This window comes from Lepisosteus platostomus, chromosome 9, assembly GCF_059453375.1.
Source record: "Lepisosteus platostomus isolate fLepPlt1 chromosome 9, fLepPlt1.hap1, whole genome shotgun sequence".
Taxonomy (NCBI): domain Eukaryota; kingdom Metazoa; phylum Chordata; class Actinopteri; order Semionotiformes; family Lepisosteidae; genus Lepisosteus; species Lepisosteus platostomus.
In genome coordinates this window covers 45,812,656-45,834,943 of record NC_142619.1, presented here as the reverse complement: position 1 = coordinate 45,834,943, position 22,288 = coordinate 45,812,656, and the positions used below count along the sequence as shown (strand labels likewise).

At 37.4% G+C, this 22,288-nt stretch overlaps 1 protein-coding gene across 5 annotated transcripts in view; it reads left to right on the top strand.

Annotated features, from left to right (window-relative positions):
• Positions 1 to 21,826, top strand: part of flncb (filamin C, gamma b (actin binding protein 280)) — a 67,601-nt gene extending 45,775 nt beyond the window's left edge. For 2 of the 5 annotated variants that reach the window (XM_088645221.1, XM_088645219.1), the window contains 25 exons: positions 164 to 324; positions 862 to 1,029; positions 1,132 to 1,255; positions 1,583 to 1,739; positions 4,244 to 4,433; positions 4,586 to 4,609; positions 4,764 to 5,011; positions 5,753 to 5,848; positions 7,131 to 7,230; positions 7,646 to 7,786; positions 8,082 to 8,210; positions 8,681 to 8,854; positions 9,919 to 10,080; positions 10,351 to 10,554; positions 11,700 to 11,852; positions 12,284 to 12,406; positions 13,700 to 13,939; positions 14,631 to 14,900; positions 15,155 to 15,292; positions 16,323 to 16,438; positions 17,743 to 17,875; positions 18,518 to 18,694; positions 19,033 to 19,251; positions 19,783 to 19,986; positions 20,519 to 21,826. In XM_088645221.1, coding sequence (XP_088501347.1) covers positions 164 to 324; positions 862 to 1,029; positions 1,132 to 1,255; positions 1,583 to 1,739; positions 4,244 to 4,433; positions 4,586 to 4,609; positions 4,764 to 5,011; positions 5,753 to 5,848; positions 7,131 to 7,230; positions 7,646 to 7,786; positions 8,082 to 8,210; positions 8,681 to 8,854; positions 9,919 to 10,080; positions 10,351 to 10,554; positions 11,700 to 11,852; positions 12,284 to 12,406; positions 13,700 to 13,939; positions 14,631 to 14,900; positions 15,155 to 15,292; positions 16,323 to 16,438; positions 17,743 to 17,875; positions 18,518 to 18,694; positions 19,033 to 19,251; positions 19,783 to 19,986; positions 20,519 to 20,706 — 4,039 coding nt within the window. In that variant the 3' untranslated portion in view covers positions 20,707 to 21,826. The remainder of the gene's footprint in view (positions 1 to 163; positions 325 to 861; positions 1,030 to 1,131; positions 1,256 to 1,582; positions 1,740 to 4,243; positions 4,434 to 4,585; positions 4,610 to 4,763; positions 5,012 to 5,752; positions 5,849 to 7,130; positions 7,231 to 7,645; positions 7,787 to 8,081; positions 8,211 to 8,680; positions 8,855 to 9,918; positions 10,081 to 10,350; positions 10,555 to 11,699; positions 11,853 to 12,283; positions 12,407 to 13,699; positions 13,940 to 14,630; positions 14,901 to 15,154; positions 15,293 to 16,322; positions 16,439 to 17,742; positions 17,876 to 18,517; positions 18,695 to 19,032; positions 19,252 to 19,782; positions 19,987 to 20,518) is intronic. The other 3 variants (XM_088645223.1, XM_088645220.1, XM_088645224.1) reach the window with 2 other exon arrangements.
• Positions 21,827 to 22,288: the final 462 nt, after the last annotated feature.

Below are 22,288 nucleotides of genomic sequence, written 5' to 3'. Positions count from 1 at the left end.
CCCAGATATCCCAAATTACTTTTAATTGGTAAATAAGAAGAGTTACAAATGAGGGGAGATCTACCAAAATCTAATTTAACCTAAATATATTGAGGTTTCCTATAATTAGCTGGTGACGTTTTTAAGAAACTCAAATTGGTGATTCTGCTGTTTTGCCTTTCAGGGGTGCTGGGACTGGTGGACTGGGCTTGGCTATTGAAGGTCCATCTGAAGCCAAAATGTCTTGTAAAGACAACAAAGATGGCAGCTGTAGTGTGGAGTACATACCTTTCACACCAGGAGACTATGATGTCAACATTACTTTTGGGGGACGCCCAATTCCAGGTAACAATTCACTGGCACTTTAGTCTGGAATTTTGCTTTGCACTCAGTTCCAGAGCTGGGATGCTACTGTATGTGCATGGAGTTTGTATGCTCTTCCTGTGCTCATGTGGGTTTTTGCCAGGTGCTCAGGTTTCCTCCCACAGTCAGATTTATTGGTAGGTTAATTGGCTTCTTGGACAATTGCCCCTGTGCTGTGTGTTTGTGTCTGTGTGTCCTGTACTGGACTGGTGTCCTGTCCAGGGTGTATCCCCCTTGTGCCTGTTGCTTGTTTGTTTTGGCTCTGGCTCCCCTGCGACCCTGAATTAGATTAAATGGTTTGAACATGGATGGATAGACGGAGTTACACGTTATGCAGTAAATAAGATGACATAGGTTGTTTATACTAAATCCTATTATAATAGTATGTTTGTTAAGGAATTTATCCTGCTGGTTTCTGCAGGATACTTTAGGTTAGTTTTCCGCCTTTATCTGTCCATCTTTTCTATCCTCTCTTTGGAATCCTAAGGGTTCAAACATTGCTCTTTTCTTGTCCTGCAGGCAGTCCTTTCCGAGTGCCTGTTAAGGAGGTGGTTGATCCCAGCAAAGTGAAGTGCTCAGGCCCTGGATTGGGCACTGGGGTGAGAGCTCACATTCCACAGACGTTCACTGTGGACAGCAGCAAAGCAGGCCTGGCTCCACTTGAGGTTCTCTTGTTTGGGCCTGCAGGTCAGTGGAAAAATGCTTATGTGCAGCAGGGTGCAATTAATAAGAACCCTTATCTTGTAAGAATTTGAATATGATTTCTGTTTTCTGATGGTACCCTTGCAGGAGTGGCAGAGCCTGTCAATATCAAAGATAATGGAGATGGGACACACACTGTTAATTATACTCCTGCCATGGATGGGCCATATACTATCTCAGTCAAGTATGCTGATCAGGAGGTGCCACGCAGGTAAGCACCAGAGATTGCACTAATATATAGACATACCTTCATCTCAATATAAATGTGAGGAGAACTTCTCATTTAAATCAATACTTCAGCAATAAGTTGCATAAAGCTCTGTTAAATTTAGCTGCAATTCAGTTTCTGTTTAAGAAAAAGGAAGACTGGTATTAAAAAAACTAAATGATGGTTTGCATTGTTAGGGAGCACTGAAATCCAACATGGTTTCCTACCTGAAAAGCTTTTGATTGTGTTACAAACAATGGCATGTCAATTTAGTCCTTCACTCTTGTTTAAAAATACTGTTGTATTAATGTAAGAATATATTTTTTACAGCCCATTTAAGATTAAAGTTTTGCCCACTCATGATGCCAGCAAAGTCCGTGCCAGCGGTCCAGGACTCAATGCCTCAGGAGTGCCCGCCAGTTTGCCTGTGGAGTTCACTATAGATGCCAGAGATGCTGGTGAAGGTCTTCTTACTGTTCAGATTCTTGTAAGTAGAATCACATAAAAAATATTTCACTGTTTGACAAAAACAAAATATTTGGTGTCTGGACAGACACAATCCACAACAATGTCAGTTCATATCTTAATTTTCATCCTATAATTTTAACTCTTCTAGTACTTACTGTAGGTAAGTTAGCTTAACTCTGTTTACCTTTAAATATATCTACTCCTTACTGCTTGTAGCATGTGATACATTGACTGATTTGAGTTCCATCATGAGATGATGGCCTTCCATGAAGAGGTAGGTCCAGCTAGAGCCATGGTGAGCTCCAAGGATCCCTTTCACCTCTGGAGCTAAATAAGTTGGATAATATGACGTATCTACCTGTTGCTCGTAGGACCCTGAAGGCCGCAAGCAGGAGGCCTCAGTTTTTGTGGAGGACTGGAAGAGGAGGGTTTGGGAGAAACGTATTCCAAAGAAAACCATCCCTTCTCCTACTCATAAAAAAAGCTGTGTAAGCAGCTCTTCCACCAGTCCCTGTGTCACCTCATTCTGTCTTCAGTCTTCCTTGCCTCTCAGTTGCTTCCTTGTGTACCATGTGGATAAGTGTGAGGGGAAAACAATTGTCCCAGACAGTGGTGGTCAACTACATACACCTTGAGTTTTAGGAAAACTGGTGCCTAGCTGAATAGTGTACGATAGTAAAACCTACATTGAACAGTATATTGTCTGTCAAAGTTTATGGCAACTGTTTAAATTTGGAACAGACATTTGGTCTTCCATCTGCTCAGTAAGGCAGTCAAGATGAGTGTATGCCTAATGTCTGATACACAATGACAGATGTCATTCTGCACTTGTAGGGCAACATTGTGAGTTGGCCATCACTAATTTATACAACAGAAGACTTGCATTTTAAAACCAAAACTAATCTTCCAAGGCATGGGGAATGGCCCTTTTTTGTAGCAATACTAATCTGTGCCAATTCTGTAAATAGAATTTATATCACTTGGGAAACCAAAAGTACTGTACATGCATTTCAATGATTCATTTGTTATAATTTAGAAAGAAAAGTAATTACTGTAAGTAGTACTGTATATTTTTTAGTGTATGCCATGTAGTTCAGCTAAGCATCCCTTCTTTAATAAAGTGGAGTTGTCTTTTGATAAACAGAGAAACATACAGTAATACATGCAACGCTTTTATAGCCAGCTAAAAAGTGTTTGCACAAAAAAAATGTTTTTTTTTCTGAATGTTCAATGTCTGAATATTTAAAATTCATATGCTTACAGATAAAGTAAATTTGAAGTGCATCTCAGAAATAAAGAACTTTTTTTTTGGGGGGGGGTCAGTCTTGGCAATAACAGGGATTTGGATGTAAAATTGCACGTTTTCCTTAGAGATATCAGTAGAGAAGATACACACGAATCAATAAACAGTTCAATCCCCTTTTGCAATTAAAAACAAGAAATGGTATGCTGTAATTTCTAAGTTAATATTCTTCTCCTAGTCTTTGTGGACTGACACTCATGAAGTTCAACTAATTTTCCGATTGCTGTTTGAAGTACATGACTAACACTGAGTAAATGTTAACTAGCTTTGACACAGACCCACCCATCTTTTGGGTCATGATAAAACCAGAGAGTCTCAGAGACATAGGGGTGCAAAGGGTGATTTCAGCCTGGACTGCCAGTGCTTCACAATATGCTGACACACAGGGACAATTTAGAATTTGGAAGGTGGAAGGAAACTGGAACACCTGGAGAAAATCCAAGTAAATACAGGAAGAACTGCAAAAGACAGCTGGGCCTCTTAAATTATACATTACACTGGTTTAATTAGGTTCAGTTAAGCTAGAAAATTGCTATTGATCTGACATATTTGCCCACTATGAATAATTTGTTCTTGATTGCTATAAAAGCTTCTCACTAGCTGCAATTGCAAAACATTCACATTTTTATATTTTGTAGGGATATCTGTAGAATAATATTTTGCTAAGTCCCCAGTACATTTTCCAAACAAAAGAGTTTGTATGTATGAGAGATGTATGTGTCTACAATTGTAACATGTACATTCCAGTGCTCCAGAGAAAATACAAGAGTTAGCAAAAATGTGTTCTCATGTCACCAAATATACACATTCAACATCACAACTTTCCATGTGTAACATTATCGTCAACTGCTACTGTACATTACAAAGAAGCTGTGCAGGCTACACAGTGTTTAAAAAACAAATCCTTGTTTTGTTCTATACTGTACATGTAGCAGGATTGAAAGTTATCCTGTTGTATTGATGATATTACATTGATATTACTGTCCTGTATCTTGGTTGTGTAGTTGAGATCTTTAAGTGTGTTGTATTGTCAATGGAAATATAACAACAGAGAAGAACTGAATTCTGCTTGGGGTTAGGTACTTTTTGAAACTTTTCAGTCAGAAAGTGTGAATGTGTGATGTAGTAAAATATTCAACACTATATAAATATACAGTACATACTAATGTTTTGTACTCAACACTCATACACACAAACTATAAATGTTCTTATCTATTTAGGACCCAGAAGGGAAACCCAAAAAAGCTAACATCCGTGACAATGGAGATGGAACCTATACTGTATCATATGTGCCTGACATGACTGGTCGCTACACCATTACCATCAAATATGGCGGAGATGAGATTCCCTACTCTCCCTACCGCATTCATGCCCTGCCAACTGGAGATGCCAGCAAGTGTTTGGTTACAGGTCAGTCACAAAGTCTATTTACATGTACCGTACAGTTATAAACACACTTAACAGCTTTGTTATGCTTTTACAGTGGAAATGACACTATCACACCTTGAAAAACCAGTTAGATGATTTATCCATTATATCTAAAATTGATTTTCTTTTTGCAGTATCCATTGGGGGACATGGTTTGGGTAAGCAACATTATTTTCTATTTCAGTTCCATAAGGTGAATGCAGCTGTAGAGATTACAAAGAGCAGTTTGTAGAGGCTAACCAGATAAAAAAAAGATGGTGAGACATGCTTTGCCTGGCAGCCTTAATTTTTCTAAACATCTTTTCACAATAGGTACAGGCCTTGGACCCACAATTCAGATTGGAGAGGAGACTGTGATCACAGTTGATGCAAAGGCCGCTGGAAAGGGAAAAGTTACCTGTAAGGTGTCAACCCCCGATGGTGCAGAACTGGATGTTGATGTTGTGGAGAACTCTGATGGCACTTTTGATATTTATTACACTGCTCCTGAACCAGGCAAATATGTTATTACTATCCGCTTTGGAGGGGAGCACATTCCTAATAGCCCGTTCCATGTTGTGGTAGGTGCTTTCTTTGGTCTCTTCCATGGGGATACAATCATTTGTTGCCCAGTATCAATATTAAATTTAACAGAAAAGGCTGGTGGAAAGTAATGAGGATATTTAGATTTCTGGATTTTGCAAATAGAAGCAAGGCTTTTGTCAATGAAAAAAAAAACATTTTTGTACTAGTGCTTAAGGAGTTCAACCAAAAACCAGATTTGTGTGTTCAAATGTGAAGCAGTTTTTATAGTAATGGAATAAGTAATTCTGATACGTTAGTTTTGTCCTCAGTAATGATGATTTAGAGCCCTTTCAAATTTTAATATGTAGAGGAAATGCTTAATTTGTTCCAGATGTCTGCTTTTCTAACTTGTGCTAGTTTTTTTATGGAGGATGTTTTATGTGTTAGTAAAGCTGAAGCATATCTTGGGTCATGAATGCCTTTCTCATAACGTAAAAGGAACAATACATTTCATATAACGTAATGATATGACAATTGGAGAAATACAGTATGACTTGTTTTTGTTGTTTTTACATTTGACATTTTTTCGTAAACATAATTAAACCCATAAATGTTCAGTTAAGTTATGTGGGAGGCAAACTGAATTTGTATATTCTGATTTTACAATTGGTAGAAGAAAGAAAACAATTGCATGGCTGTCATGCACTAGTCTATTTATAATGGTTTTAACATTGTACAACTGTTTTTTTTTTGTGCATGATAACATTGTTCTGAATTTGTAACTTACCTTCCGCTAGGCGTGTGATACCATTCCCATAATTGAAGAGCCATGTGATATGCTGCAGTTACACCAGCCCTACGCATCCTACCACACTGGCTATCCATCGCACTGGGTATAACAATTACACTGGAGAAACAGCTATCTCAGCTCTGAGAAATACCCTCTTTTTTGTTTCACAGGACAGCATGGATTACTCTGAAGAAAGATAAAAGCATAAATGCATTTACTAGTAACTTGCAGTATATTCCCAGTGCAATATGCTCTGAACTACAGTGCAAGTAGTTATAACCTGTTACCAGAAAACTGGCAGAAGAAACCTACAGCATGCATTGGGTTGAAAAACCATTTGAAAATGTATCCCTGTAGTCCCCTTCAAATTAGTTTTCTGGTTATTAGATAAACTGCTACAAATGTAATGCTTAAGGGACAAGCTTACAAATTATTTTTCACCCTCTGGTGCTTGAATATTTTGATATTCTTACATTTGCCACTCATAAGGCAGCTACCTTTGCCAGACTAGTGTAATGAAGCCACAGAGGGTATATTCCAAGACCTTTTCAGTTCATTAACACAATTTCCCTCTTTTCACTCACTCATTCACTTCCTCTTTCATTAAAAAGTCATTAAATTCTTTACAAGTCAGTGTACAACATTGTCAATCACACCATCACCATAACCCTGTGATCTCAGTCTAACCAGATATCTGATAAGGCTATTGAAGGCATTGTAGGAATGTGTCAAAATTATCTATTAAGGAGTACATACATATATATATTATATTATGTATATCAATAGGTCCTTTATTATTATATATAAAGGAGTAGGCCATTGGTGTATATTTTAAATTTGCCTACCTTAAAATAATATATTACATAAAGAATAGAAATATGATTTATTTGGAGAACTTATCACTGTTTAGTCCTATTGCATGATTATTACTAAAAATAAAGCACTGCTTTTATTATACTGATAGTATTGTTAATTTAATTTAAATTTGAATGCAACAATCCTCATGTGCTTCCTTGCAGAATGTGTTTTCAAGGACCTGTCCTAGTATAATTAAAAGATTTGTAGCTGCAATTAACAGATATCTGAATAAGCTGTTGTCTCAATGTCAACCAATGTCAGTATGTTGATTTTTTCCCCCATTTCTTTTCTGAGTGTAATCCTCATTTTTAATGTGTGCATGGCTCGTTGTACAGTGTATTCACTCCTTTCCTTGCAGCTCTTCTTCTTTCTTCCAAGACAGGCTCAAGCAGCCTGGATCATTTATACTCATGCCCAAACTCATCTTTGATGTCTTTTCCTTATAACAGTCTTCTCTGATTCCTGTCTTTATGCCTCTATCTCTCTTACCTATTACATCACTTGATGTTTGTTATTCCTTCTCCCAGGCAACAGAAGAGCCCATTGCACCTGTTGATGACATGGAGCCAGCTCTTAGACCCTTCAACTTAGTTATCCCTTTCACTGTCCAAAAAGGTGAAATAACAGGTAAGTCCCCAGTGAAACCTGGACACGTGGTGCTGAGAGACATGCATGAGGCAATGCAATGGACAAGATGCTCATTGTCAGACCAGATAAGAAAACCCATTGATGTTTCCAGATGACATGTACTGTACTGTATGTATAGTAGATGGCAAGTATTGACAATCATGCTTTTGTAATTCGTAGTTGGCATTTGAGATGCACAACATAAAGTCACGAATAAAACCTACATTTTCTGTCCATTTTTTCATGTTAAAGTGTGCTGATGATTAAAAAAGACTAAAGATTAAACGTTTTATGCCAGTTGATGGCAAATGGTGTTTGCCAAATAAAAGCAAACTCTGAAGCTCATGTATTATATAGAAGTCAACAGTGTGGTTTTTCTTTCTTGTATTTTAATAGTAGACTTCTATCATTTTAGGTGAGGTTCGGATGCCCTCAGGCAAGACAGCCCGTCCTAATATCACTGATAACAAGGATGGTACTGTCACAGTTAAATATGCTCCAACAGAGAAGGGACTGCATGAAATGGATATTAAATATGATGGAAATCATATACCAGGTAAGTAGCCAAAAACCCAAAACATAGCCTCTTCAGGCTATGAAACAGAAACATGATTGCTCCTGTTACTTGTCAAAATAAGTTCTGGGCCTGGGACTGCTCTGCCATTCCCCTATTAGTCAGTTTATTTCCCCTTGGTAGTCCTCTTCAAAAAATCTGTTAATTATATTGGTGAGAATAGTAAACCAGTTTAAATAATTTAATAATTCAAACAAACAGGCCACCTGCTCCCTTAAAATATTGAAATACACTGGGAAAGCTTTAGTAATTGTGTGATGTACTTTCTTTTTCACAGGCAGCCCTCTGCAGTTTTATGTGGATGCTATTAACAGTGGCCATGTGAATGCCTATGGCCCAGGTCTCAGTCATGGAATGGTGAATAAACCAGCTACATTTACTATTGTTACTAAGGATGCTGGAGAAGGTAATGTGTTCTGGCAATAAACTATGATTAATTACTCTCTAACCTTCACATTATGACTAAATGCACATACTGGAAAAAAATGGAATGCACAAAGACAGACTCATTTAACTACGGTATGGAAAATAGAGGGCTTTTGTAGAAAAAAGCAAGGACAGTTGTATTTGATTCAGCTATCACTCAAGATCTCCATCACAGCCTTTCTTACTACTGCATGTGCAATACACTTTAAATATTTCACATAACTTTCATAGTAAGTATTTCAGTTGGTTGGATACAGCAGGCCTCGTCAGCTTTAAAATCTGTAAAAGACAATTGTAAAAGAAACTGAAAAAAGTTAGAAAAATCTTAAAGTTAGTTTATTAAGAGTATTGCTATCAGCATGCTATTCTTTTAGCCAGTTTAGAAAATCAGGGTTTGGTGATACCTGGCATTGACAGAAGAGTAATGGTATTTCATTTTGATTTGAGCAGGTGGGCTCTCTCTTGCCGTGGAAGGCCCATCTAAGGCTGAGATCACCTGCAAGGATAACAAAGATGGCACATGCACTGTGTCCTATCTCCCTACTGCACCAGGCGACTATAACATCATTGTCAAATTTGATGACAAGCACATCCCTGGGAGCCCCTTCACTGCCAAGATCACAGGTAGATGAAAAGCACTCATTAATCATAGCAAGATGGCAACAATACACACGACAATTTAAGGGGAACCACCTGCTCCCTTAACAGATCCTCATAAGCTTTCAAATAACTTAATCTTCCACAACAGAGATAATTACTTTTTAACAACTCTCTAAGACATACACTATATGCATCAGGGTTTTAGTCAAAAATAAAGGAGAAAGAAAAAAAGACAAAAGGGGTGAAACTTACTTAAATATGGACATCATGTCTTCTGAGCTACTTTGTCAATAGCAGTGTCCCAATCTACGAAAGCAGTGATAGAGGCTGACTAAAAGCTGAGACACGTGCCTTTCTAGAAGGAACATACAGTATCAGAAAAAAATAGAAGGATCTGTCCAACTAATTAAAAAAGTCTTCGTCACTACAGTAATCCCTGTTAAGATAAATCACTTGTCAAGCATTGATAACTGATATACATCAGAGAGTAACAGAACTTCTAGGGATTTAAGAACAATATGACCTATTATGTAGATCAACACATACCCTGCACATTTCCAAAATCCATTAATTATGGGGCACTCTAAAGACATGTAAATAAGCATCCATAACCTTGGATTTACAGAGCTGGCTGGTAGTTATTATTAACCTCATATGAACTCTCTTAAATGGAGTAACATTGGACCCGTAAATAAACTTGAAATGGATACAACAGTGTTTTTGTTTCTGGATTATGTTAAAATATTGACCCTAGATCACCTTCTAGTTTAGTGTAACATTCCACTTCATCAACTCTCCATTACAGATTTATAACACACACAAGGGGCCTTAATATTGTGGGAAAATAAATGTATATTGCTGATGCAAACCTGATTTTAATGGAAGTGCTGTATTATTAATTGGACATGAAATGAATGAAGCTTAATTTAAAATGTAGCACATTAAGATAATCTGTAAAACGTTTAGTTAAGATGGTTGTAGCTGGGGTTTTCACATAGTTGATATAATTATTTTTCTGAGCAATGTTTTGAGCTTTTTCATTTTGTATAGTTTAAAACATTAAATATTTTGCCAATTTTCTTTTACAGGAGATGATTCCATGAGAACATCACAGCTTAATGTTGGCACATCAACAGATGTCTCTTTGAAGATCACAGAGACCGATCTCAGTTCATTAACTGCCAGTATCAGAGCTCCATCTGGCAACGAGGAGCCTTGTCTTCTGAAAAGGCTGCCAAACAGGCATATTGGTGAGAAGCCTACAGAGCTGGTAGCATAAATTTGTAATCTGAAATTCAGCACCTTAATTAAGATAGCTCTTTTGTATCATTATCATTACCATTATTCATACAATCCAATTAAGCCATACAAATCAAGGGAAAAACTGTCAAGCAAACTGCAAATATTTCCTTCCACTCAAGTCCTAGATATATAATGAATCATTTCATATGCATGCTATTTGTTAAAAATGTAAAAATAAAACAGGGTATTTTTTGATGGCACTATGTATTTTTCCAAAGGTATTTCATTCACACCCAAGGAAGTGGGAGAGCATGTGGTCAGTGTGAAGAAGAATGGCAAGCATGTCACCAACAGCCCCTTCAAAATCATGGTGGGGCAGTCAGAAATTGGAGATGCCAGCAAAGTGAAGGTGTCCGGAAAGGGATTAATAGAGGGCCACACCTTTGAGGTGTCTGAGTTCATTGTGGACACAAGGAATGCAGGTATGACCACTATACAGATTTCAGCATTTTATGAAAAAAATGGCAGTTTTCTCATTTTCTAATGCATATTACTGACTCCTGAAAGTGTACTATGTGTTCCCAGGAAGCTACAGACACATTTTTTCAAATATGGTCATGGACCATACAGTATGCTGCATAAATGTTCTATTGCTTTGGAGAAGGGTATGTGTGACTGTCCACAGTGCTGAAACCTCTATTGGCTTAACAACACCACTGAAAAGGGTGTGGTTGTCTGGCATTACTACCACCTAAAGAATGATCACATGTTGTTGGCAGCCACCACACCTCCTTCCGTGACCCCAGTGGGCCCTTGCCTTTCATGATATTGCTCAAATGGAGCTGTCTACTGCTTGGGTCCTTGGTGCCACAAGAGGAACCTCTAGGAGAAAACTGGTCCTGCCACCATCTTCTCGTTACTGAGTTAGTTTTGCAGAATCTCTGGGGCTGGCCATGTGGCATGGGGTGGGATCAGGGCGAAGATGGGAGAGGGTTTTTTCCAAGAGGGGGGGTACATTCCAGAAAGGTAAATTGTGGGGTCAAGAGGGCATTATGGAAGGGGGGAGAGAAAAAAGGTGAAGACAGAAAAAGAAAGATGCTAGTTTTCTTCTGTTTTGGATTCTAACATCAGGAAAGGTTTACATGTATGTGGTTATTTTGAACCAGTTGTGATAGGTAGCTTATGAAAGAGCTTGGGATCTTTTTCCATATGAAATATGACGAGTGATACTTAAGCTACAGTTATATAAAATTGTACAATATTTTCATGTTGAAGAATAAAAACATGGTAACATTTGCAAATGTGAAAGAGGGGAAGATCTGAGGATTGTCTTGCTTGTCCAGTTGCTTGCATGTTCTCAGACTATGGCCTCTTTGAACCATTGCCTCTAGGTTTCTTGTTCTTTGTAAGGTTTTGATGTCAACACTGTAAGTAGAACCAGTGCTCTTTGTTTAAAGAAGTCTGTATATAGTTATAAATGAGTTTAAAGCTGCTCTCAATATAACTTCACAGCAGCTGGATAATTAAGCTTAAATACATAAAGGTAATTGCTCTAACTGTGCTCTATTAAAGTTCAACTTGAAAAATCCTGGATTAACTTGTTTAACTCCTTTCATCTTTCTTTTAGGTTATGGAGGTCTTGGTTTGTCAATTGAAGGTCCGAGCAAAGTTGACATAAACTGTGAAGATGTGGAGGATGGAACATGCAAGGTGACATACTGCCCGACTGAACCTGGAAACTACATCATCAATATCAAATTTGCTGACAAACACGTGCCTGGTAAGGAGTATTTCTAAAAAAGACTGCTGAACACACAAAACAGAAAAAAATCACTGAACAAGATATTTAGTGTATTATTTTTGTTCAATCTTTTACTGAAGCATAAAATCAATAAGTCGAGAGAAAATAACACTCAACTCATCTGACAGAACAGAGGACTAGTCTTCAAATCTAATGTCTACTGGCACTCTTTACTTTTTGACACACATTTCTAGCAAATAGAAATCACTTATCATTAGTATTGTATGCAGTATTAAAAGCATCATGTGAAAAAATATCTAAATATCTGTTTCTCTTATGAAAACTGCCTTTATCAGTATACAGTATACGTAATGTTTTATACAGTCAAATAGATGGATTATACCTTTAAGTCTAGTTCATCATCCTTTAATGTTCATGTATTCCTAAATCAAGATGCATTTGTTTTGCAGGAAGTCCCTTTACAGTCAAGGTGACAGGAGAGGGAAGGATGAAGGAGAGCATTACAAGAAAAAGACAGGCTCCCTCCATTGCAACTGTTGGTAGCACATGTGACCTTAACCTCAAAATCCCAGGTAACCAGATACAAGAGTGATTTTGAATAAAGTTATATGTGAAAATGTAAGCCTTGAGCCAAGAAAATATGTGATTTTTCTTCACATTCCTTTCACCTCATGAAATGTTGACTCATTTCACTCATAATTTAAAAAACTTTTGTTTCCACCCTCAAGCTTTCCATATTTTGTGTTTTTAAGCCTGTGTCCTGCTTTTGTTTATATCTGTCGCTAGCTTTGTCCTTGATAAAAAAAAGGCTGAGGCCCATACTAGACAGGAAGCACTAACATGGACAGGAAAGCAGATGCACATACTGTAATTAACAGAGCACATGTTTCCATTTTTCCTCCTGGAATTAGGTTGATGGGAAATTATGGTTACATTCTGCGCAGCAATATGCTAAACTATGAAAATGTCACTTATGTAACAGGTCTTTTGACAATGTGAAATTGTTTGGATATAAACTATTTTGAGTCATGCAACACAGAAGCATTTAATCAAGCACAAAAGTCCCCAGACTAATTCAAAGATAAATGGAATTGAACTGTTCTTTGACACACATAAAATAATATTATATGCAACTTCAATGATTTTAACTTGAATGATGTTGATGCTCTAGGGCAATACATTAAGAAGTACACACATTTGTGTTGTTGTCCAGTTTGATTCGATATTTTATAACATCATCTGCAAAAAGAATAACATTATTTCCCTATCAGTATAAAATATTAATACTTTAGAATTCTTTCATAAAGGGAATAACATCTTTAAAGAAATGTCTCAGCAAGCTGTGCAAAAGAAGATATGTGAACCTGAAATAAAGGTCCTCTTAAAACGATAGTTAAGTGAGGGTTATGGTTCCAGCTACTGTATTGCCAGGATTAGAGCTTGTTACCTACGTTCAGTTAATCTACTGTATGGACTGTTTTTTGTCTCATTAATTTAACCCCGTTATTACTTTATGCATTTAAAATGTTATTGCAACCCCTGATCTAAAGTGTTACTAAACAAGCAGGTTAGCTTGTGGGGCAAGGGCTGATGTGCTTTCACAAGAAGTTCACCAGACTCAATTAGTAGTTAATTAAAACATACATATTTAAATATAGTCACTTTTGTCAGCGTAACCAAAACCACTTACTAATCAAGTAAAAATCTAGATAAAGAAACAAGAAAAGGAATAAATACAATAGTGTGCACAGGCGTATGGGCTTTAGTATTTTTTTTTACCAACAGTATCTTCTACTTTCTATACCTTTTTTCCTCAACCCCTCTGTTCTTCCTTCCTTCCTCTCCTTGTTCCCTCATCCTTTCAGGGAACTGGTTCCAGATGGTATCGGCCCAGGAGCGTTTGACACGAACTTTCACCCGCAGCAGCCACACCTACACGCGCACTGAGCGCACTGAGATCAGCAAAACGAGGGGTGGGGAGACCAAGAGGGAGGTGAGGGTGGAGGAGTCCACTCAGGTCGGAGGAGACCCCTTCCATGGCGTCTTTGGAGAGTTCTTGGGCAGAGAGAGTCTAGGAACTTTCAGCGGTATTCCCAGACAAGAGGGTGTGTGTCTCAGACCACTTGTGCCGCACATTTCAGCTTTTTAGCTCCTGTGTTTCTTTAGGAACATAAAAGGATGCCTGAAAGAAAAGTGGCATACTGTATGTGGCATGTTGTGGTGTGCAGAGGTTTGCCAGTTTGCCCAAGGAGTTTTTACAGTTGGTTTGAATCAGAGCCCAGCTGCTGTCACAATTTGTGAACCTGGAAGCAAGATTTTTAGACTTTCCCCCCAGGAGAAATATATTTCAAAATTATATATTCATATAAAATGACAACATAGCTGGAAAATGTGATCGCCAACTTGTTAACTCATTCATCAATCATTTAGATTGTCAACTGTAAGAAATAAAACAAAATTTTCTACGACTAACCTTTCTGCAACAAATTATATTTAGAAGAAAATGTATGATTAAGAAACTGATAATGGAATATAATATGGAAATATGTTTTGTATGTACCCTTCTAGCAAATTATAAAGGGCTTTAATCACACTCTTATAATCTGCTGATTATCCCTTCACTGCTTTACCTGTCACTCTGCACTGTTTAATCTTTATTAGTCTCTGTTACATCTTACACCAGACCTCTGGTGTTTCAGGATGATGTGTACCTCTTCTTAATTTTAGTAGTAAAGTGTGGTTTAAGTTCACGATGAGACACCTGAAGTCTCTTTCTTCCTCTGTCTGGTCTCTTAGGAGAAGCTGGGTCCCAGGATATGACAGCCCAGGTCACCAGCCCAGGAGGGAAGACCGAAGATGCTGAGATCATTGAAGGAGAGGACAGCACCTACAGCGTGCGTTTTGTGCCTCAGGAGATGGGCCCTCACACAGTGAATGTGAAGTACCGTGGACAGCATGTGCCTGGTAGCCCCTTCCAGTTCACTGTTGGGCCACTGGGTGAGGGTGGAGCTCATAAGGTCAGAGCTGGAGGCACTGGTCTGGACCGCGGAGTTGCAGGAGTTCCAGGTACTGTCTTGAAATGTAAAGAAAACCCTGTTTTCTTTAACACTTCGATTTCCCTTTCTGAGCAATCCATTCACATAAAACCTAACAAAAAATTAATGTGCCATTAACTTTTGGAGTTTTAAATGAAGCCTGGTAAAGGATAATAAAAAACTGAATAGTTAATCTTACATTTGTAATGTTCCTCATTGATACACTTTTTCATTCATTGCATCAATTAACTGATTTATAAATATGCATTTCTCTGCTCTCCACAGCGGAGTTCAGCATCTGGACGCGAGAGGCAGGTGCTGGTGGCCTCTCTATTGCTGTGGAAGGGCCAAGTAAAGCGGAGATTTCTTTTGAAGACAGGAAAGATGGATCTTGTGGTGTCTCCTATGTTGTCCAGGAGCCTGGTAAGGCTATTCACACCTGTCATTCAATGTATTTTGCACTGTGCAAAATTAAGAATAAACTGATGAAGATGTATCACGATTTAGCAATGAAAACAATTATCGATTCTCGGCTAAAAACATGTTTCTACATGGAAAACGATGGCCTCAACAAGTCAGTAAGATGTCAGGTGTGCTTAATTTGTATTTGTACAGTACATGTTTTACAAGGTAGACTGTTGTAGGCTTTTGGGTCATCACAGAGGAAAACAATCCTAAAGATACAGTTTTATAGTCAATTATACAACAGCTGAATTAAACCAATTAGATATATGATTTACAAACCATAGAGCTCTAACCTCTCTTTTTGGTCAAGTGTAAAATTATTATACAAACCAATAAAAAGAACATATTGATAGGTTATTATGGAACACAATTGGGAACCTATATGAGCACTGTCATCAAATGTTCTCTACTATTATGTCTGTAATCTCCTAAAGGATAAATGCAAAACTGTGTGATACCATATTATACAGTGCAAATAGGGCCACCATTATAATTTAACACATGCAGTACAGGAAAATACTCTATCATAAAATGTCCTAGATTGCGGTCTTTGACGTAGAAAACTACTTATACAGTTCAATTCAATTCAACTCAGCTCAACTTTATTTGTCATTATACTTACAGTACACAGGTGCATAGTATAATGAAAAGTGTTTCTCATTAGTCTCTCAGGTGCAGTATACTGTATATATAGAACAGCAGACAAGACAATAGATAATAAATACAATAACAATAGCAGTGTAAACAGCAGTATGGTACCACTGCGACAGTACCCATATCCCATAACCAGTGCATAAAGAATCATGTTTACTGTTGAACACGTGTAGGAATTCAATTATGCTATGCTATGGACGGTTCTTGCTCATGATCTTTCTACTAAGAGATTACTTTGCTTTGATTTTTTAAAATCATTTTGGAGAAAGTTGATAACGTTAATGGTAACTAGAATTGATTGAGTTGGTTCTAACTTCTGTTCTGGTTTTCCAAGGTGATTATGAGGTTTCAATCAAGTTCAACGATGAACACATTCCAGACAGTCCCTTTATTGTACCAATTGCTACACTGTCTGATGATGCACGGAGACTCACTGTCACCAGTCTGCAGGTACACTTGTTGGCTATACTATGACTCTTCTTCAAGCTGTTTATCCCCATATATACTGTGCATACAGTGATTACCCTAGAGAATAACTTACTGCTTTTGTCTGTGCTTTAAATAAATCAGTGATCCATTGTCCTTTTTTATATATAGTATAATTTTAGAACTGATTGGCTTTTTTATCATATACCCTATTCCTCAAATTTGGTATTGCCAGTTGAATCTTTACTGCATGGCTCACAGCAATGTCTGCTGTACACACACATTGAGAGAGTGAGAAAGTGCAGAGGTTGTGCCTCCAACCTTTCCACTCCTTGAGCTCTTCATCTTTTGACATTTTAGAAGTTCTGTAGTGCTTCCTACAAGCTTCGATGCCAGCTAGAGGACAGGCATATCCCTCTTTGAGGTCATTGCAAGTCAGCAGCTACAAGGGCTTTTTTCTTGTGGGGAGTCAATAGAGCCACAGCTGACTAATTCCAATCCTACCCTGGTGGTTTTGAGCCCATAGTGCACTGCTGCTTGTGGCATCCTGGTCACAGTCAGCTAGTGACATGACCCAACCTGGAACTCACACTGTCTGGGTCACAGAGCTCAACCTGGACTTGGAAGTGACCCTTGTGGGCTTTTTAATCTATCTGTCACAGGAATTATAGACAAAAACCTTACAATATACTGTATATATTGCAAGATATTAAGATGGCTGAAACTGACTTTTGGTAGAGCTGCAAATAATTTAAATGGTGCATAGTATTTGAAATTTTTGTGTTTCCAAAAATGATCTATTGATAGAAGAAGTGCCTGATGGGTTATACTGTATCTCTCGGACTATTGCATAAGTTAAAGCGAATGCTAATTTGCTTTTACATTTGTAGACTTTTATCAAATATTTCAAGTTCTTATGAAATACTTTGTTTCATACAACAAACCCAGCAACAACAAAAGGATGTCAAATATCTGGGAGATCCACATATTCAGTATGTGTTAAAGCAGAAGGCTTAAGTTATATTTATGTCAAGTTATATTTATATCAAGTTATGTACTTGGATGCATCTAGAGTAATGTGTATCTTGTATTGCACCTTTTATCATCCTGTGCTGATACAGAGGCTTAACTGTCCTTCCAGTAATCACAAGTAGGTTACTTTATATGAGACCTGCTCTGTGCTGAGATATATTGGCTGTATCCTGCTTGGACTGTTCACATAGGAATTGTTCCCCTCTGCTCTGCACATTTTACGTGTGTGATCATCTCCAAAGGCAACCAAAATAACATGGCAGTTAAATTTGACACTGCTCTGCCATCCCTTACAGGAGACTGGATTAAAGGTCAACCAACCGGCATCCTTTGCGGTGCAGCTGAACGGAGCCAGAGGGGTGATTGATGCCAAAGTTCATACACCATCTGGGGCTGTGGAGGAATGCTATGTCTCTGAGCTGGATAGTGGTAAGAACGTGAACCAGATCTTTTTTTATTACCTTTAGAGCAGAGTCGCAAGTACGTGGGAAAAAAACACTTCATTTTATGAAATTTGAATGCCAAAGTAAAATATATAAAATAATTATAAAATTATAATAGACATATCTTCTAAGCTTTTTTGATTAATTAATTAATAGGTGCTTTCTTCTGCCTTTGACTATGTATACATATAGGCTTGACAAGCTTCATTTAGAAAAAGCTTGGGTTGCCATGCAGTGATGTTTGGATTAATGTGTGCTTAACACATGAAAAAACAACATTTAAGAAATGGTCTTTATTAATTATATTGTTACATTTTTATTATATTGTGTAAATTGGCTACTAAACCTTTAATAAAGTATGTCCAGCCTTTGATAATAATTGTGTAATGTCCTGACAAAGCCTCTGTTTTGCCATCAGTTAATCAAAGGGTCTTGAAGGAACAGCTGCAGAACATCACATGCCATTTGCCCCCTCAGTCATAAATCTCCACCCCCCATTATCTACTTGTTCCCAGATGTTAAAAAGTCAGTTGTCAGAATAGTTGAGGTTCATATTTTCATCAAACAGAAAGCGTTTGTGTCAAGAACATTCGTTAAGCAGGATCGATTATTTTTTCTTGTTCCACAGATAAGTATGCCATCCGCTTCATTCCCCACGAGAACGGAGTCCACTCCATTGATGTGAAGTTCAATGGCAGCCACATCCCAGGCAGTCCTTTCAAAATCCGGGTGGGAGAGCCCGGACAGGCTGGGGACCCAGGGCTCGTGTCTGCGTTTGGGCCTGGGCTGGAGGGAGGAACCACAGGTAAACTTCCCATTTCATTTCCCATTTTTTATCTCTTTCTGACATATTTATATCAAAATTCATGTCTACTGTTTTTCTTAGGGAGACCTGTTAAGAAACTGTCCTCACAGAATGTACATTTTGAATCCCCCCGTTGTAAACATACAGTAGCACAAAGATCAAAATACAAGTCATTTAGAAATTATTAAGGCAATGAGCACTCTTGACATTCTTGCTTTAAGATTGTATGCGTTTATTACACTGAGGAATGTTTTGTTACTATGTTACTACATTTAAAATATTTTTATTTTGTTCATTTATATCATAGTAGATGTTTGTCCCTTTTTCACTTCCTTTAGGAGTGCCTTCTGAGTTTATAGTGAACACATGCAATGCTGGGTCTGGCGCTCTCTCAGTGACTATTGATGGCCCCTCTAAGGTGAAGATGGATTGCAATGAATGCCCAGAGGGATATAAGGTTACTTACACACCAATGGCTCCGGGAAGCTATTTAATTTCTATTAAATATGGTGGACCTCAGCATATTGTGGGCAGCCCTTTCAAAGCAAAAGTCACAGGTAAGAAAACTGAGATATAGAGATAAACAATTATGAAAATCTGCCTTAAAAACCTATGCAGAGTGGAAATTAGCTGAAAGTTAGACTGATAAAACTTTAAACAAAATTACAAAACCCTAAATAAACAACCTTTTAAGTCCTTTGTAAACTTACTGTATACTGTAGATGGAGGCAATGTATGAAGAATTACAAAGCATTTTGTCTGACAAAAATGTTTTAGAAAAAAGGGGGAATACAGTCTATCAATATAATTTTTTTTCATTTGTGTGGAAGGTTTTACAAAATTTTTAACTGGTTCCACCTTTGTCATTTATTTGCAGCATCTGCATACTGTATATACTATAGCTATCATCCCAAAAAAAAGTATGTTGTGAAAAATGAAATGTTATTATCATTTTTATTAGAAAGTTAAATTGACTGGCGCTCTTTATGTGACTTCATGAGGATAGTCAGGGTTTTGTAGATCTAGAGATGGTTTTTAATGCTCTAGTGATAGTGGTTCTTAATAGTTCTTTGATTCTAAATGTGTAGGTGCTCGCCTGTCAGGAGGTCACAGCCTGCATGAAACCTCATCAGTTCTTGTGGAAACTGTTACTAAAACTGCCACTGTTGGAGGATATAGTGCCATGCCAAAGTTCTCATCAGATGCCAGTAAAGTTGTTTCAAGGGGTCCTGGTCTCTCCAAGGCCTTTGTTGGGCAGAAAAACACTTTTACAGTGGACTGCAGTAAAGCAGGTGAGTGTGTTTTGACAGAGCGGCATTGATAGTGAACATCATTCTTTAGTTGCTAAGGGAAGATGGAAAACTCTTTACTCTTCTATTTAAACACAGGGTTTGTAGAATTGTTTTAAAATTAAATGGTGACAATGAAAGGATGATATCAGAATGGCCAGTGCTGGTCAGTGCTGACACTCGCAGCTCTTGGCTCCTAGGTTAGATTCTGCGCTGGGGCTCTGTACGTGGAGAGTGCATGTTTTGTCTATTTTTGGATAGGTTTACTCCAGTTGCTCCTATAAAGACATGCTGACTTGATTAAATGATGTCTCTAAATTGTGCCAATGTGGACATGCACCCCATCTAGGGAATTATAAGTCATTATAAGTGGTTTATAATTCTGAAAAGGGCTATTGCAACCTTTATAAGCAACTTTCGGATGATGGATAGATGGATGCATCTGTTTTTTACTTCTTCTCTTTTCTGCATGAATGTTCTTCAATGGTTTGACAGCTAGAGTGAGAGATAACAAAACTTTCCCTTTTTTTTGTAGGTACGAATATGCTAATGGTGGGAGTGCACGGTCCAAAGACACCTTGTGAAGAAGTGTATGTGAAGCACATGGGCAATAGAATGTATAACGTTACATACACGGTCAAGGAAAAGGGGGACTACATCCTTATTGTCAAATGGGGTGATGAAAATGTGCCGGGAAGCCCCTTCCATGTCACAGTACCTTAAGCACAGCACAGTACTTATGTTACATATGTTAAACCCCCCTTGCTATGCAACCTAATGGACGATTCTGAGATGCACTAAAATTGCAAAATAACTTCAAGCCATGTGCCAAGTGTTTCATTAGCATATTCATTTTTTTTTTAAAAAGCAATAATATTTTTGCAGTGCATGAAGACAAAGTTGTGATGTCACATTAAACAATAAGTGCACGGTAAAAAAAAAAATACAAAACACCTTTTCCTGCTTTTTTGTTGAGCATTTCTTTTGTAAGTTCAGCCCTTACAGTAGGGTTAAAGATTGTTGTTTTTTCTTTTCCTTTTTGGTAACTTTTTATATATTTATATGGAAGACAAGACATGCAGTATGGATAAAGTGAATCTTTTTTCCATTTCATATTGGGCCAATTTTAAGCCTTAAAGTTTTTATTTCTGCTCTGAAAAGAAGGAATCCTTTGAATTCCAGTATTTGGGTGGTATATAGTACCTCTTTCTTGCTTAATTCACATAGAAAGATAACAGTAAATGTATTTATAACAACAAACATACATAACATCTTGCTTTTTTTAAACAAATGTCATATTAAACAAATTAAGGCCAATATGAATTTGAAAAAAAAATAAATATCACTTTGAAGAGGTCACTGTCAGAGTTGAAAGGATACTGGAGGTTGTTGCAATTAATTTATTTTGTGAATTGTATTTTTTTTCTTTTATGTGAAAAGGAATTTACCTGATATCTGCTGGGAGAGAATTAATCTGAAAAGTAAGATTTACGGAGTCAGAAATAAGTATGAACGTTTGAAAAATAATTTGTTAAAACCTATCACTTAAACACTGAACATTCTGACAGTGACTTCTTTTCATGTCCTGGCCCGTTATATAGGATTGTGATTGGTCAGAGGCTGAAGAAGTACTAAAGAAAAAAGACAGGTGTAGCAATGTTTTATTATGTGAATGTCAAAACACAGATTTTGTCATGAAACAGTATTAAAGAGTGCCATTTTATAGTGTTTTTGTATGTATTAAAATAAGAATACCTAACTGTTTGATATATTAACCTACTGTTTGGTAAGAATGTGCAGGCATAATAAAGGTTTAACTGCTAACTTGCCACAAAAATACAAACACTTGTGGTCTTGTATGCTTTACTGGACACTGCTTAGTAATGGTGAATATTTTCAGATAAAGCTGGAGAATAATGGAAATGTTGCTTATAATAAAACTCTGATAGTGGCTGAAGAGCCGGTGCATTAGGAAATTATAGTAACATCTTTTCTCCAACTGTCACCACTGACACCTACTGGTTTTAATTTGTAGTGCCTTTTCATTTTTTAAGGCACTTGAGGTTTTGCAGTTTGATATACAGTACCTTCTTACCATTCATTTTAGGATAATAATGTTGCAATCCAAATATGAAGAAATCACATGGTTTTTATAACTATAATGGGAAAAGATAATAGTTTTATTTTCACAATTACGTTACTTGTGTTAGGTATTTGTTTCAGGCATTGATTCTACTGGTTTTCAGTCACATACATTATTTTACATTAGGAGAATTTTTCGGTTGGCATCTGGACTGTTTTCCTC